The sequence below is a fragment of the Silurus aristotelis genome (genome assembly GCF_946808225.1).
Source record: "Silurus aristotelis genome assembly, chromosome: 17".
NCBI classification, from domain to species: Eukaryota; Metazoa; Chordata; class Actinopteri; order Siluriformes; family Siluridae; genus Silurus; species Silurus aristotelis.
The window spans coordinates 1,181,053-1,198,552 of NC_139590.1; the positions used below are offsets into that span (position 1 = coordinate 1,181,053).

Here is a 17,500-nt window from a genome sequence, read left to right on the forward strand (position 1 = left end):
TTTATAAGTAAGACACTCTCAAAAAATGTTTTGATGGTTTTACTTTAAAAGTTTATTGGTTCTAAAAAGGGTTCTACTTACCTTTTTAGATTAAACACTTTTAGAATTCTGCACAGAACCTTTTCTTCAATGGACACCCCAACATTTTTATTTTTTTTTTTAAATAGAAGGTTCTTAATGGGTTCTTTAACAGTCCATTTAAGCTTCCTACAATAGTTGTAGGAGAAGTTCTAGAGTTCTGCAAAAAAATCATCATCAATCATCACTTTTGACGGTTCTAAAGTTTTAAATGGTTGCTTAGAGTTTGTGCTTCTGTCTCATTTGGACTGTTTTGGTGTGTGTGTGTGTGTGTGTGTGTGTGTGTGTGTGTGTGTGTGTGTGTGTGTGTGTGTGTTCTAGGTGGCTGTAATGTCAGGACATTTCGAGTTAGGAGAGATCATTAAAAATCACCGGGATTCAGATGTGGGTGAGTGGGTTTTATTTAATGAACAGTTTAATTACTACTAATTACTGCAATAATCACTCAGACAAAAATAAAGTGAATCTTTATTGTTTCCTCAATAAAAGAAATTTAAATTACAACAAAAATGTGTTTTATTACATATAAGGTAACTATGCAAGGTACATTAAGCAATGATGATCATCTTTAATATAAGAAACTACTGTCTGGGTGGCGAGAGTGTGGAAAGCTGTTATTCATGCTAAAGGAGGATTTTTCAATGAAAGTAAAGTGGTACATCTGTACATTTTATATTTGGTTGGTCAAAGGAAATCTCCATAGTGTCACCGAGTTTGTTGCATAGAAATTGCATACATATGTACAAAAAGGGTTGTGTGTGTGAATATATATATATATATATATATATATATATATATATATATATATATATATATATATATATATATATATATATATGACACCGTGGCATCACTTCGATAAGCTTCTGCAAGAAGAGTTGCAGTAATTTTTCACCTAGATCTTGTATTGATGATGTGAGAGTCGGACTGCTGCACAAAGTCTTCTCCAGCACATCCCCAGGTCTCTGTGGTAGCCAATTCATGTGGGAAGATGCTCCCTGAACCACTCTTTCACAATTTGAGCTCGGTGAATTCTGGAATTGTCATCTTGGATTATGCCCGTGCTATCAGGGAAGAAAAAATCCATTGATATATGTAGGAGAGCAGTGGGGCTGCAACCAGTTTCAATAGAACCAGGTTTTTTATTAGATTTTTGCACTTTCATGCACACACATGTCTCTCTGTATCTCTCCGCCAGCATCCTTCTCTCACTCCTTTTATCCTTTTCCCTCACTCACTTTAAAAGAGAACACTGAGTAGATACATTCCCAACAGGTGTACAGTACTTATTGTTTATTTCCACTGGCCTCGCCTTCCATTCACAAACCGGGACTTGGCCACAACCCCACTGCTACAGTCCCCCCACCCGACTCAGGCCGAGGTGCCATTCAGCCTCCTTTCCTCCTTCTGCTCCACTGCCATGAGAGGAACTCAGCCATGGCCATCTGTGCCCCGGTCTGTTGACCACCCTAAATTTAAACAAAGTGGCAGATCCGCACATTGGAATCTTTCATGCGTTGAAGCCACTGGAGCGGGGCATGGTCTGAATAAAAAGTGAAGGCCCCTCCTAACAGATGAAATCGGAGGGTGAGGACCGCCCACTTGATGGCCAGGCACTCCTTGTCTATGGTGCTGTACCGGCTTTCCCACACTGACTTACTTGAACCAGGCAATCCTCCCACATCACCACCTGGGACAACACGGGCCCTCTGTCTGATGCATCCGTCTGACGCAAAGCGATCCAGCAGAGAGTGCAGCTTTCACACGAGACAAAGCCTGCTGGCCACTGGACCGGATCTGGCACTCCCTTTTTAGCAAGATCAGTCATTGAGCTGGTGACGTCCGAATAATTATGGACAAAGCTGGGATAATAGCAATCGCTGCCATCTTATCAATTTGGGGACACACCTGCTCATGATCCAAGTGGAAACCCAGGTATTGGACATTGGAGTCAAATGGATCTGCCAATATCCCTGAGTTAAATCAAGTGTTCTAGAAAAGAACGTGCCGCACCTAGCCGGTCGAGCAGCTAATCGATGCAATTCATTTGATATGCATAACATATAGACACCGTGTTGACTTTCCGATAGTCCTCACAGAATCGGACCAACTTGTCGCTCTTGGACACCAAGACCACCAGGTTGCTTCAAGCAATAGCCTTGGGTTCATCCCGTAACACATTTTTTTTTGTGTTTGTGTAGTTGGTATGGGTGACTGCGCACCACTATACTTGGAGGCGTCTCAATATGGTGCTCTATAAGATTTGTTCGTCCAGGTAGGGGTAAAAACACATCTTTTTGCAACCTCCTCACCTGTGCTCTCTGTGACAGCGAGAGGTGGTCTTCACAGGGGACCGGGTGAATTCTGACAAAGGTTTTAGGAGGTTAATGTGCTACACCTGCAGTGCATCGCCCCTATCTGTCCATCCAACCTCATAGTCGACATCTTCAACTCGCTGTGTATTTCAGGACTTTATTTTACTGTAAAAATTCCCTGAGGGTGTGCAGCGCTATTATACAGCCAGGATTGCTGTTCTAAAGCCTGTATTAAATACCCCATATTTAGTTGGCCCAAGGGTTTTGCACTAAAGTCTAGGACATATTGAATACAATTTTTACTAGGTAAAAGTCCATCCTCCCAATTTTTTTGCGGATGACATCCAGCATGTGTGTGGCTTGCGGCCGTATAATAACTCAAAAGGGGAAAACCCTATGGAGGCTTGTGGGACCTCTCACACTGCGAAAAAAGGGGCTCCAAGTTCCATGCATCTCCACGTTTTCATCTGAGGATGAAAGACACTAGTAGATTTGATCACAAATAATCTGTAAAGTTTGCGTAGTGTACGTGACATGAAAGCCGTGAAATCTCTTTCGGGATTCCGATCTGGGAGATAACATGGAAGAGCACCTCCAAAACACTACGTGCTGAGATGTCGCGAAGAGGAATTGCTTCTGCGTAGTTCACCAAACTAACAGAAAGCGCTATCCTCATGCAGTCTGCTCTAATGGCATGACGAGGTTCATACTAATTTTCTCAAAGGGGACCTCGACATTTGGGGTGTGCCATCTACGCAGATTACCACGAATGCCCGTCCAAAATTAATAAGTGCAAAGCATGGGTAGGAGAGCCCAATGTCTGGCTGGACTCGCTCACCATTGATTACTCTCACTTGTTTGCCAGAGATTTTCGTCTTGTGTCTGCTCCAATGGGGAATTCCCCGGAGAAAGGGGTGGGCAAAACCCTCCACGGTCTCCATGTCTGTCGGATGTGGCGCTGACGTCGACGGTCCGGGGACCGCCTCCTGAACCATCATAACGCACGTAGGACCCATCCACACACAATCAGCTCCTGAAACCGCTGCCCCTGCTCGGTGCGCACCTGAAGGAGGGCCTGGTGTTGGTTCTGCTGGTGCTCGTCGAGCACCTTTACTAGCTTACTCAGCGGTGAAGACTCTGTGGGGGCGTACCTGGCCGGGTTTCGGAACCAGTGTAGGAGAGCGAACTTTGCAAAAAAAAAACAGATTAGATACATTCCCAACAGGTGTTCAATTCTTACCACTTGTCTCCCCCAGCCTCGCCCTTCACAAAATGGCTGCCAAAATAGAATAACCTGGTCATTCAGTATATTCAGGTAGTCAACTAACCTTATTCTTAGGGCACATAACGTTGCTGAACCTAGACCTGACCAACTGCAGCATCCCAAGATCATAGAACTGCCTCCCCACAGGCTTGTATGGTAGGCACTAGAAATTATAAGTCAGTATCAGTTCTCTTCGCATTGTGCTTGTGGAAATGCTCTTATTTTCACTATAGCTATGAGTTCTGTTCTGTTGTGTTGTTTTTTTTTTACGATTTGATTTCACCAAACGTTCAAGTGATTGCCGATCACAATCATTCAAGAGTTTTTTTCCAACCACATTTCTTCCTCGAAGATGATGGTTCCCCCACTATCCTTTATGCAAATGTAAACAATATTCTTATAAATGTTTTAAAGTAAATATGCTGTTTTAATCATCAGGACACTAAACAGAACTTTTGCTTTGTTTCCACACAGACGGGTAATGAAGTGATACCAGAGAAACTCTAACTTTCTTATGGATAATCAGAGAATATTTTGTTTTGAAAGTAGTGATTTCAAGCTTCTATTTATATATTTATTATGTCTGTAAGACAAATATTTACTAAGATTATTTATGTGTCTGTGAAGCCCGATGACAGGGTAACTAAATTTCTGTTAGTTTGTTTCGGTGTTCTTCTTCTTCTTTCGGCTGCTCCCATTAGGGGTCACCACAGCGGATCATCCGTCTCCATACCACCCTGTCCTCGATATCTGCCTCTTTTACACCAACTACCTGCATGCCTTCCCTCACCACATCCATGAACCTCCTCCTTGGCCTTCCTCTTTTCCTCCTACCTGGTGGCTCCATCTTCAGCATTTTTCTACCAATATAATTTATGTCCCTTCTCTGCACATGTCCAAACCATCTCAATCTCACCTCCCTCACCTTGTCACCAAAACATCCTACATGTGCTGTCCCTCTAATAAACTCATTTCTAATCTTGTCCATCCTCGTCACTCCCAACGAAAACCTCAACATCTTCAGCTATGCTACCTCCAGCTCCACCTCCTGTCTTTTACTCAATGCCACTGTCTCTAATCCATACAACATCGCAGGTCTCACCACAGTCCTATAAACGTTCCCTTTCATTCTTGCAGATACTCTTCTACCACAAATCACTCCTGTCACTCTTCTCCACCCACTCCACCCTGACTGCACTCTTTTCTTTACTTCCCTAACACACTCTCCATTACTTTGCACTGTTGACCCCAGGTACCTGAACTCTTCCACCTTCTCCACCTCTTCTCCCTGCAACCGCATCACTCCACTGCCCTCCCTCTCATTCACACACATGTATTCTGTCTTACTCCTACTGACTTTCATTCACCTTCTCTCCAGCGCATATCTCCACCTCTCCAGGCTCTTCTCAACCTGCTCTCTACTCTCACCACAAATCACAATATCATCTGCAAACATCATAGTCCAGGGAGACTCCTGTCTGACCTCGTCCGTCAACCTGTCCATCACCACTGCAAACAGGAAAGGGCTCAGGGCCGATCCTTGATGCAGTCCAAACTTCACCCTGAACCTCCCTGCTCAAAATACTCTCTCCATCTTCTCAACACACTCTCCTCACTAGTCAACACATTTCCCTCTCCATCCTTTATTGCTCTAACTTGCAGTACATCCTTCCCAGCTCGGTCCCTCTGCTTGGCCAATCGGTATAAATCCTTTTCTCCTTCCTTAGTGTCCAACCTCTTATACAGTTCCTCATATGCCTTTTCCTTGGCTTTCGCCACATCCCTTTTAACCTGCTGCCGCATCTCCTTGTACTCCTGCCTACTTTTCTCATCACTCTGTCGATCCCACTTCTGTTTTGCCAACCTCTTTCCCCTAATGCTCTCCTGCACTTCCTAATTCCACCACCACGCTCCTTGTCTTGCTTTCTATTTCCAGATGTCACACCAAGTACTTTTCTAGCTGCCTCCCTCATCACTCCTGCAGTAGTTGCCCAATCATCCGGCACCTCTTCACCACCACCAAGCCCCTGTCTGACCTCTTCCCTGAACCTCACACTACACTCTTCCTCCTTCAGTTTCCACCATCTTATTCTTCTTTCAAACCTTACTTTCCTCCTCTTCTTCTTCGCCTCCAAAACCATCCTACAGACCACCATCCGATGCTGTCTAGCTACACTGTCCCCCGCCAACACCTTACAGTCTCCAATCTCCTTCAGGTTGCATCTCCTACACAGAAGATAATCCACCTGTGTGCACCTTCCTCCACTCTTATACGTCACCCTATGATCCTCCTTCTTCTTAAAATACGTGTTCACCACTGCCATTTCCATCCTTTTAGCAAAATCTACCACCATCTGCCCTTCCACATTCCTCTCCTTAAAACCATACCTACCCATCACCTCCTCATCACCTCTGTTCCCTTCACCTACATGCCCATTAAAGTCTGCCCCAATCACCAATCGTTCTTTCCTAGGTACACCATCTACCACTTCATCTAATTCACTCCAGAATCTTTCTTTCTCCTCCATCTCACAGCCAACTTGTGGAGCATAGGCACTGATGACATTTATCATCATCCCTTCAACTTCCACCTTCACGATCATCACCCTATCAGAAACTCTCTTTACCTCCACTACACTCTTACTGTACGCTTCCTTCAGAATCACCCCTACACCATTTCTCTTCCCATCCACACCATGATAAAACAGTTTAAACCCACCTCCAATGTTCCTGGCCTTACTCCCTTTCCACTTGGTCTCCTGAACACACAACACATCTACCTTTCTCCTCTCCATCATATCAGCTATCTCTCTCCCTTTACCCGTCATAGTACCAACATTTAAAGTACCAACCAGAACCTCTACTCTCCTACACTGCTCCTTTTCCTGCCGTCTCTGTAGACGCCTTCCTCCTCTCCTTCTCCTCCTTCGGCCAACAGTAGCCCAATTTCCACCGGTACCCTGTCGGCTAACGATACCTGTGGCGGTCGTTGTTAACCCGGGCCTCGACCGATCCGGTATGAAATTCTCATTTGTGATCCGCATATTTGATTTGGCACATGTTTTACGCTGGATGCCCTTCCTAACGCAACCCTCCCCATTTACCCGGGCTTGGGACCGGCACTAAGAGTACACTGGCTTGTGCCCCCCTAATGGAGAATAAAATGCCATAAAACACACCGGCGCGTTTATCTACTAAGGGTTTTTTGTGATGGCAGATTTTGGTGCTTGACTTGAGACTTGGCGCATCAGTAAAACAAATGTTTACTGATAAAAAAGTATTTTTCAGTGAAATTTATTTATTTATTTATTTATTTATTATATCTGAGTAAAAAAAGGATGTTGTGAATAAATGTATTTTGCTTTGAAAGTTTTAATTTTGCCTCTTTTATATGTATTTAAAATTTATATTTGAAATAAAAAAATGTTCAAGCAGAAATGCATGCTCCATTAAAACAATTTGTGCCATTAAAATGAATTTGCATTAATGCGTTATTAATGCTTTAATTTTGACAACACTAATATATATATATATATATATATATATATATATATATATATATATATATATATATATATATATATATATATATATATATATATATATATATATATATACATACATACACAGTACAGACCAAAAGTTTGGACACACCTGCTCATTCAAAGAGTTTTCTTTATTTTCATGACTATGAAAAATTTAGAGGCACACTGAAGGCATCAAAACTATGAATTAACACATGTGGAATTATATACATAACAAAAAAGTGAACTGAAAATATGTCATATTGTAGGTTCTTCAAAGTAGGCATCAAGAGAATGCCAAGAGTGTGCAAAGCAGTAACCTAAGCAAAAGGTGGCTACTTTGATAATATAAAATAAAGAAAACTCTTTGAATGAGAAGGTGTGTCCAAACTTTTGGTCTGTACTGTATATATCTATACTGTACATATATATATATATATATATATATATATATATATATATATATATATATATATATATATATATATATATATATATATATATATATATATATATGCTGCAGACCTGCAGTAACTACAGGGGAATAAAGTTGATCAGTCACACCATGAAGTTATGGGAAAGAGTAGTGGAAGCCAGGCTGAGAGAAGAAGTGACCATCTGTGAGCAGTAGTATAGTTTCACAGACGCATTATTTGCTATAAGAAAGTTGATGCAGAAGTATAGAGAAGGTCAGAAGGAGCTGCATTGTGTGTTTGTGGATTTAGAGAAAGCGTACGACAGGGTGGAGAGAGGAGTTGTGGTATTGTATGAGGAAGTCTGGTGTTTCAGAGAAGTATGTGAGGGCGGTGCAGGACATGTATGAGGACAGTGTGACAGCAGTGAAGTGTGCAGAAGGAACAACAAACTGGTATAAGGTGGAGGTTGGACTGCATTAAGGATCGGCTCTGAGCCCTTTCCTGTTTGCAGTGGTGACGGACAGGTTGAAGGACGAGGTCAGACAGGAGTCTCCGTGGACTATGATGTTTGTGGATGATATTGTGATTTGTGGTGAGAGTAGGGAGCAGGTGGAGAAGATCCTGGAGAGGTGGAGGTACACGCTGGAGAGAAGGGGAATGAAAGTCAGTAGGAGTAAGACAGAGTACATGTGTGTGAATGAGAGGGAGGGCAGTGGAGGTGTGCGGTTGCAGGGAGAAGAGGTGGAGAAGGTGGAGGAGTTCAGGTACCTGGGATCAACAGTGCAAAGTAATGGAGAGTGTGTTAGAGAAGTGAAGAAAAGAGTGCAGGCAGGGTATCGAGACGGATTATATATATATATAATTATTATTATACAAATTTAGAAAATCATAGAATTAAACTTTTGCGAACCAAAAAGAATGCTAAAGGATTCTAGCGGTTTTATTAGTTACACTCAACTGAAAAACATTCACCAGAACACTTTGGTGTGTAAAATACATAATATTCTCAGAATTATAGCACAAAATAAATTTTGTTGATCATCAATAAAATCTAAATGGAATATATTTTTATTAGTTAGTGAGTTCATAATATATCACATAGACTCTCCTGTGTGGATTTGTGTGTTTGTGTGTGTGTGTGTGTGTGTGTGTGTGTGTATGATTTCCAACTTGTGTATGCTGCAGTGCCATTTTTGGAGTCGCCGAAGTTTGCGCCCCAAAGACGGGAGAGCGGTCGCACGCTGGCTCCGCCCCATCCACACCCGTTTCTCAGAGCCAACAGCGACAACAGCATGAACGTTCCAGAGTGGATGGCCTTCCCCAACGCAGCCATGCCCAGCATCGTCTCTGTGCAGGTACACAACATTATACTGTGTGTGTGTGTGTGTGTGTGTGTGTGTGTGTGTGTGTGTGTGTGTGTTTGTAAGGAGGTCAGTTCTTCTCCATAGAATAGTCCCAGAATGTCTTTGTAATTCTTTTAATTGAACGTGTAATTGGGATGTATTTTGTGTGTGTTTATTTTGTGTGTGTGTGTGTTTTAGGGTCTGAAGCATGGTGGTACAATGCGTAGCTCCAGCAGTCCCCGGGGAGCCCGAACGCGGTCACCATCCCGTGGCCGGACAGGAGACAGAGACGACCGCAGCAGACAGAGTCGGAGACAGGGGTGAGAGTCAAATACAGTGAATTGCACTGGTTTCAACATATACACACTTACTCACACATACTTATTCAAAATACATTTTAAAATGACATTGAATCATGATACATTATACACAATTAGATATAGATAGATAAATCTATATAAAAATGAATTTAAAAGTTGGATTAAAATAGTTGATTCAGAAATGAACATGTACACGCTAAATAAATCAGACTCGATCAGTTTCACATAATCACATGACACACTGACTTTTATACCATCTGAGTCATTAAAACCATTTTATTAACAACGATTATTAGAAGATGCACTACACTTTTACTATTTAGAAAAAGTGTACAAAACTTCCCCTCTAAACTGTTTCTCGAGCGCGTTCTCTCAGAGCCGCTGCTGCATACGTGAATATGACGCATCACAACACTATGAAAGCGTAGAGGTGTGTCCTGAGACTCACATAGAATACAGATTAACATGGCAGAGGCAGAGCTGCATCTTCCTGCAGACACAACAGTAGAAGAACATCTGGTTTTATTTGATCTTTTTGCACTACAAAAGTTCGAAGTCAGAAGGCACTTGAGTAAATTGATGATTTGCTCTCTGTCTGAAGCAAAGAAATAAAAGTGAACTAACTGTAGCATATTGAATTGCAGACCATCAGAATTTTTGCAGTGAATCACGTCGTGTTGAATCAAATTGAAATCGGATTCTCACTGCATCGTAATGTGGTGAAACAGATCGCATTATATCGGTAGCTGTTCCCTGGTGGTCTAGTGGTTATGATGCGGTGCTCTCACCGCTGCGGCCCGGGTTCGATCCCCGGTCAGGGAACCAACCCCAGCCATTAGAGTTGCACAAGCCTTAGTGCCGGTCCCAAGCCCGGGTAAATGGGGAGGGTTGCGTTAGGAAGGGCATCCAGGGTAAAAACATGTGCCAAATCAAACACGCGGATGATCCGCTGTGGCGCCCCCTAATGGGAGAAAGATAGTTTTATCGGTAGCTGCTTCATATGTATCTTTAATGTATCGTGATGTTGACTATGCATTGCATTGGCCTCAGTTATGGACATGGACATCTTTTATATATATATATATATATATTTATTGATAGATAATAATATTATTATTAATCTATTTATTCATTCCATTTCAAATTAATAAAATAAATCTTTTAAATAAACTCAATAAAACTTTAGTTGTAGCAAATCCGTTACATTGAATCACTAAAGAAATCGCACTTACTTACAAAGAGTCAAATACTTACTGTAAACACACAAAATCAATCTCATATAATGACAATGAATTCACACATAATTAATGGCTGAAGTGCTCTGAATCACACACTGATCTTTTAAATCGAATGCTAAAAATCACACAACATACACATGTGTAAGTGATAAACATGTGTGTGAGTGTGTGTGCTTGTGCATAAACGTGTGTGCGTGCGTGCGTGTGCAGGCCGGGCTCCATCAGTTCACAGGGTGCTGCTCCGGCTCAGCGCCGGCGTCTTTACAGCGCCGTGCCGGGGAGAGTGTTTGTGGCCACGCGCTCACACACAGCACAGGGCGAGCGCGAGATCAGCCTTAACAAGGGAGACAAAGTCAAAGGTGTGTGTATGTGTGTGTTTACATGTAAATAAAAATCAATTCCAATAGTATAGTCAATGATAATATCACTAAATGTGAGTGTGTGTGTGTGTCTCTGTGTGTTTTCTCAGGTGTGGATAAACGTTGTCTGTGTATGTATTCTGGTGCCATGTGTATGTGTGTGTGTGTGTGTGTGTGTGTGTGTGTGTGTCTGTGCATGTCTAAGTGAAGTGTGTATAAAAATCTTGTGCATGTGTCTATGTCACATGTGATGCTAAGAGGCATTTGGACCTGCCTGGGATCTGTATGTCTGTATGTGTGTGTGTGTGTGTGTGTGTGTGTGTGTGTGTGTGTGTGTGTGTGTGTATGTGTGTGTGTGTTTGTGTGTGTGTGTGTGCGCATGTGTGTATGCCCTTTCCTTATGTCTTTTGTATGTTCACATATATATATGGATGTGTATGACTCTTCGAATGCTCTTGTATGTGTTATGCTGTTACTGCACACACACACTCACACACACACACACACGCACACACACACACACACACACACACACACACACACACACACACACACACACACACACTTCTCTCTGTGTGTGTTCCCTTAGTACTGAGTATTGGAGAAGGAGGATACTGGGAAGGGACAGTGAGGGGACGGACCGGTTGGTTCCCCTCGGACTGTGTGGAGGAAGTGGCAGCTCGCAGCCTTGAGCACCGCTCAGGTGAACACACACACACACACACACACACACACACACACACACACACACACACACTCAAAAATGGGTACCATTTAGGCCTGATGATGATGTGAAATAAAGGTATTTGTGTGTTTTAGTGAATTAGAGATGTACACTATATTGCTAAAAGTTTGTGCACACCTGGTCATAAGTACGGAATGTGCTTTTTGAGCATTTTATTCCACATACAGTCCCAATTTGCTCTTATATTTACTTCCACTCTTTTGGATGATGTTCCACTGGAGTGTGCTTGTGGACACTTGTGTTTATCAGCCACAAGTGTCAGGGATGTGACGGGAAGAAGGACCCAAAATGCAGGACACAACCGAAGTAATGTTAAACTTAAATACTGTGTGGTGAGGGAACAACGCCAAGATGGCTGCCAACCCATGAAGCGTGCGCAGAGAAACCGGAGATCTGAAGATCCTGATATTACAACCCCGTTGGCCCCGTTTTGACCATTGTCTGGGAAGTCAAAGGTGGTGGCTGGAAGAGGCAAGGCATCAGGAGGGTTGGGTGCCCACGGCAGACACAGCGGAACTTAAGGCCACTGGGCCTAAGAACGCCTTGGAGGTCGGTAAAAGCCAGATGAAGCATTGAGTGAGCCTCCTTGTGGCTCCTTGGGCAGGTCTCTGGTGGGCACCCAGGCTGTTATAATGATGCAAAGTGACGCCCCCTTGTGAATGTCTGAGGCAGAGCGATGCCTTCTGCTTAGGTCTGAGGCAGAGCGATGCCCTCTGCGGAGGTTGCAATGTTAGTGAAACCCACAGGCCGGACTTTAGGGTTAGTGTAGAGAACAGTGGTAACGCCCTCACACTCCTCAGAATGGGCTACTTCACATCATGTACTCACTCTCTCTCTCTCTCTCTCTCTCTCTCTCTCTCTCTCTCTCTCTCACACACACACACACACACACACACATTCTGACCTGTGATCATGTGGGTGTGGCTGTGTTTGTGTGTTGCAGATAGCCGTAGCGAGAAGACCAAAAGACTTTTCCGTCATTACACTGTGGGATCGTATGACAGCTTCGATGCACCAAGGTGAGGCCAGAGACCACCACAACAAACACATACACACACACACACACACACACACACACACACACACACACACACACACACACACATCACAATTTTTTTTCATAATTACATACAAACATATTATTACAGCTGTTTCTTTTAAAGTTAGACTCGTTTGTTGATGAACTTCACAGGACAGATAGATCATTTTAACATCCATCACATACACATGCAGCCACAGAATGCCACATCATGTTCTTTCTGACCGGATTGTTGATATACCTCAGGACCTCAGCGATGAGTTTAAAGTTGAGTTGCACATGCTCCAGGAGTACCAGTAGTCTTGTCCATTTTTTTCTGCTGGACCTGCCTGGTCGAACCCTGCCTCTGGATTGAGTTCTCTTAAGTTGGAGACCACTTGGTGCTGCTGGAGATGGCTCTGCTTGGGCAGTCTGGAGATCCATCGATATGCTGTGGAGGGTTGATCTTGGGATCTATGAAGTTTTCAAAGTCTGCTAGAATGGCTAACGGGCTGCAATCACCACGAAGAGTTTTGCATTTAAGTCTCCTTTAGTGAACAGCTGATAACCTCAATGATGATGGAACTGTAATGAATGGACTTTCAGTGTCACGCAAATGAGCATCTTTTAGTATCTTTAAGTCTGGGTTCTGTCAAGGATTCTTCCTCCTTGCCACCGTTTCTTTGTATCGTACTCATGCTCCTAAGATTGTGTAAATGTACTCAGAAGAAAATGTAAACCTTGTTACGTTTAAATTGTGTCTGTCTTTTAGATTTACAGCATTTTTAGAGAAGCCTCTAAAAAGTGTCTCTACATCTAGAGACACTTCTTGCTTTGAAAACAGCTTTGAAGGTGGTATCAAAAAGTTTTGAAACTAGCTCTGTTTAGTTTTTATTTATCTTTACACACTGTCACTTTCAAAATAATCACCTTAAACAGCAATACAGTGCTCCCAGGGTTCCTGCACCTTCTGAAATGTGTCCTGAAAGTGTTCTTTTCCAAGCGTATCAAGCACCTTCTGAGATTTGCGCCGGATCTCCGCAACGCTGTTAAAACCCCGAGCTTTGAGCTGGATCTTCATCCTTGGGAAGAGGGCAGAATAGCACTAGTTACACCGTTAAAACTTTTTGATACCACCTTGTAGATCGTTAGGTTCCCGAGTCCCTCTAAGACCACCATCAGGAACAGCAGATCATCCGTCTCCATACCCCACTGTCCTCTACATGCTCCCCTTTCAAACCAACTACATGCATGTCTTCCTTCACCACATCCATAAACCTCCTCCTTGGTCTTCCTCTTTTTCTTCTTTCTGGTGGCTCCATCCTCAGCATTCTCCTACCGATAGAGAATGTTTTTTTACAACACTGAAAATTAAAGTGTTCATTTATCACAGTTCCATCATTGTTGGATGGATGATCTGCTGTTTACCGATGGAGAGCAAAACTGTTCATGGTGATTACAGCCATAAACTGTTGTAGCAGAATGTTGATATAAATTACAGTCCAAATTCATTTCAATGGTTCCTAAGTGGAACCTTCACAAGAACCTCATGGATCTTTCAGCTGTTCATGTAGAACTTCTCGAGCTACAGGAAATAGTGTTGTGCTAAAGAGTTCAAAACATGTTCAGAGAGAGCGAGAGAGAGAGAGAGAGAGAGAGAGAGAGAGAGAGAGAGAGAGAGAGAGAGAGAGAGAGAGAGAGAGACTGAGATTATAAGGTATGCTCATTGTCATGTAATTGTCATGTAATAACTGCTCAGTGTGATCAGAGGTTAAGTAGGGACTCCAGCTGGACTACTTAAAACATCATAACTAAAAGGGAGAGCCAGAAGATAACTTCATGAGGGAGACATGAGGGAAATCTGGGATATGCAGCTCCATCATTAACAAACCTGAGTGAAAGTGACAGCAGCCAAACCCTCAACAAAAATACCAAAACATTCTATAACCACGATACCATCAGATCTTGTCTTTACATAAGAAAAATCTACTACATTCTCGACCTGGACTGAGTCTGTCTTTTATAAGCTTAATTTCAGTACATTTTAAAATAAACAAAGTTGGAGTGAACCATTGATGACTATAACAAAGAAAGAAACCTTGAGAGGAACCAGACTTTAAAGGAAACCCATCCTCATTCTCAACAACAAAATGTTCATTCATTACATCCCCTTCATTGTTGAGGTTGAGTGATGGATGCTGAAATGCAGAATTGTTCACCCCATGGTCCAGTGAGCAGACTGTAAGTGTATATTAATTACAGTCCGAATCCTCTGGAGTTGCTCAGTGATTTTATGGTTCTTAAAGCTGTTTGAATGTGGAACCATCCTCAGACAGAGTGGTCTTCAATTGAAGAGAACTCTGAGATATAAGCTCCGCCTCCTGCTGTAGTCTTTACTATTCGAGGTACCAACAAACATCACATCTCAGGTGAACTGGAACAGAGGAAAAGCTTGGAGAGGTTAATCGAGATTAAACACATCATGGAGTAAAAATACTACACAAATTATATCACTGAGTCAAATTCTCAAATGGAACGAAAGCAAAACTTTTATGATTACTGTTTTTTCATGAAAGAGAAAGAAAGAGAGAGAGAGAGAGAGAGAGAGAGAGAGAGAGAGAGAGAGAGAGAGAAGTTAACTAGAGTACCCCAGTTATCTTCATTATTATCATCACACACACATACACACACTCGCTTCCCTACTTTCTATTTTTAAAATTTTTCCCATTATCTTTTCCCTATTTTCGGCATTATTGCTCCTCCCATCTCATTGCACTCTCTCCCTCCATCTCTCCGTCCGTCGCTCGCGCTGCTCGTTTCTCTCACTTTCCTCACCCCCTGTACTTTTTTTAATTTTCTCTCCCTCGCCTGGTCTCCCCCACCGGCGCTCCATCTGGAGGTCAGAATATCAAGGGCACTCGAGAGGATGGAGAGATGGAGAGTTGGAGAGAGGGAAAGAGGAGAGAGCTGTATTGCACATGGATGAAGATGAAACTAAAGGGTGGAGTCTGACAGGAATAAGGGAAAAAGTAAGAGGTCAGAACGAGAGGCAGGAAGGGATACGCAACTACCATTCGTGATTCCTCAACCACAATACTACTTCTACTGCATTATTAATGAATATATTAGCAATGCTGCTGCTGTACTGGAATACACTTATTATTATAATAATTATAATCAAATGAACAAAACTCCTGCTTCTTCACTGACAAGTTCTAATACTAAGCCATACTAATACTACTCCTAACTTCTCCTACAGCCACTACTACTACTACCCATGCGTCCTGATTCCTAATAACACCGAGCAGGATACTAATAAAAAATAGCAATAACAAGCAAGAATATATTTATTACCAACAGTACTATTAATAATACAATTACTACATTAATATACTGTGTACCAAATCTGTGCTATTAATACTATACTGATACAATACTTATTACTAGTCTACTAGTATATACAATACAATATTGTTATTAATAATTTAATAATAATATCTGTATTATTAACAGTACAATATTATTACACTATTAATAACACAACAACGACATTAATATTATTACTACTGTATTTTCCGGACTATAAGCGCTACTTTTTTCCCACGTTTTGAACCCCGCGGCTTAAACAACGAAACGGCTTATTTATGAATTTTTCCTGGGTTTTTCCCGGTTCCACAAACTTCAAGCCAAAAAACTGATCCCCATAACATTAGACCAATGAAATTTCCAAACGGAAACAAAAAAAACGCACCTCACCTGTGTTCTGAGCTGCACGACATCGGGACAAAAGACACGTTTTTTTTAAACGCACGACGATGCCAAAAGATAAACTCCAGAGAGAAATAGTTGTGAAAGGAAGGAGGAAGACAGTGAATAATGACTTTCTTGGTCGGCTATTGTTGAGATACAAGCCGTTGTAGCGTGTTGAGTCTGGGTGAAGGGAGAGCTCGCTAACTCCAGTTACAACAGAAATCATATAAACACAGACAGCTTTCCAAAACTCGTGCTTTTTTATTTTTCTTGGCAACAGTGATACGGGTTAGTCAAAGAAACTTAGAAATGAACATCGGAAAATAATAAGGACATATTCCTCAGTCTTGCACACATGCAGTAATAGCGGAAAAATGCAGTGCCTGGCTGTTCCCAAAATACAGTTCTGCTCTTAAAGGAACATATTTCACCCGTTACACCGTGTAACAGTCTTTCGTTAAAGCCTGTGTAAAGTTCATTAGTTTCAGTGTAGACATTCATTGCGTACATTTATGGTAAAAAAAAAAATATTTGTAAAAATCAGGCTTATATATGGGTGCGCTTTATAGTCCGGAAAATACGGTATGCTGATAATAATAATGATAATAATAATAATTAAATACAGTACACTATACTAACATACTCTATACGAATGCTATACTATTAATACTACATTGATGCAATATGACGACTCATAACAGTAAAATCACTGCACACACTAACTCTGGTTCTTCACCTACAAGATGTGAGAAAAATTTGCGCCCCAACTCATATTCATTTGAATTACACAATTACACACAATCACGATTGCACTCGTTTTCCAATCTGTCACGTGGCGTGTCTTCTGTTCACGTCCCTATGAAAACGCCGTCGCTGTAGAAACGACAACGTACCAGAAGGAGCACATGGTGTAGAAATAAACCTGTGATCTGCAACTGCGCTTCTGCCAGAGCTGCGAATTAATCAACATCTCCAGACCAATCAGAGCACCCGATTCCCTGAGCCTATCAGAGAGCTCCATGCAGTACAGCACACGCCGTACACATGGACACACTCTGGCACTGAAAGCAAGCATGGACACACACACATTTTAAACACTGCAAATACACCTTCTACCATTAATCCACCCT

General features: G+C 42.1%; 1 protein-coding gene across 5 annotated transcripts in view; it reads left to right on the forward strand.

The window, feature by feature from the left end:
- The window catches only part of shank1 (SH3 and multiple ankyrin repeat domains 1), a 60,557-nt gene that overhangs the window by 9,382 nt on the left and 33,675 nt on the right, over positions 1 to 17,500 (forward strand). For 4 of the 5 annotated variants that reach the window (XR_014537616.1, XR_014537617.1, XM_083566813.1 and 1 more), the window contains exons 5-10: positions 400 to 466; positions 8,783 to 8,952; positions 9,139 to 9,260; positions 10,709 to 10,857; positions 11,447 to 11,560; positions 12,546 to 12,621. Coding sequence is in view for 2 of the 5 variants with exons in the window: in XM_083566813.1 (XP_083422939.1) it covers positions 400 to 466; positions 8,783 to 8,952; positions 9,139 to 9,260; positions 10,709 to 10,857; positions 11,447 to 11,560; positions 12,546 to 12,621 (698 nt within the window). In the remaining 3 variants the exon portion in view is untranslated. Of the gene's footprint in view, positions 1 to 399; positions 467 to 8,782; positions 8,953 to 9,138; positions 9,261 to 10,708; positions 10,858 to 11,446; positions 11,561 to 12,545; positions 12,622 to 17,414 lie in introns of those variants that run through there. The other variant, XM_083566817.1, reaches the window with a different exon arrangement.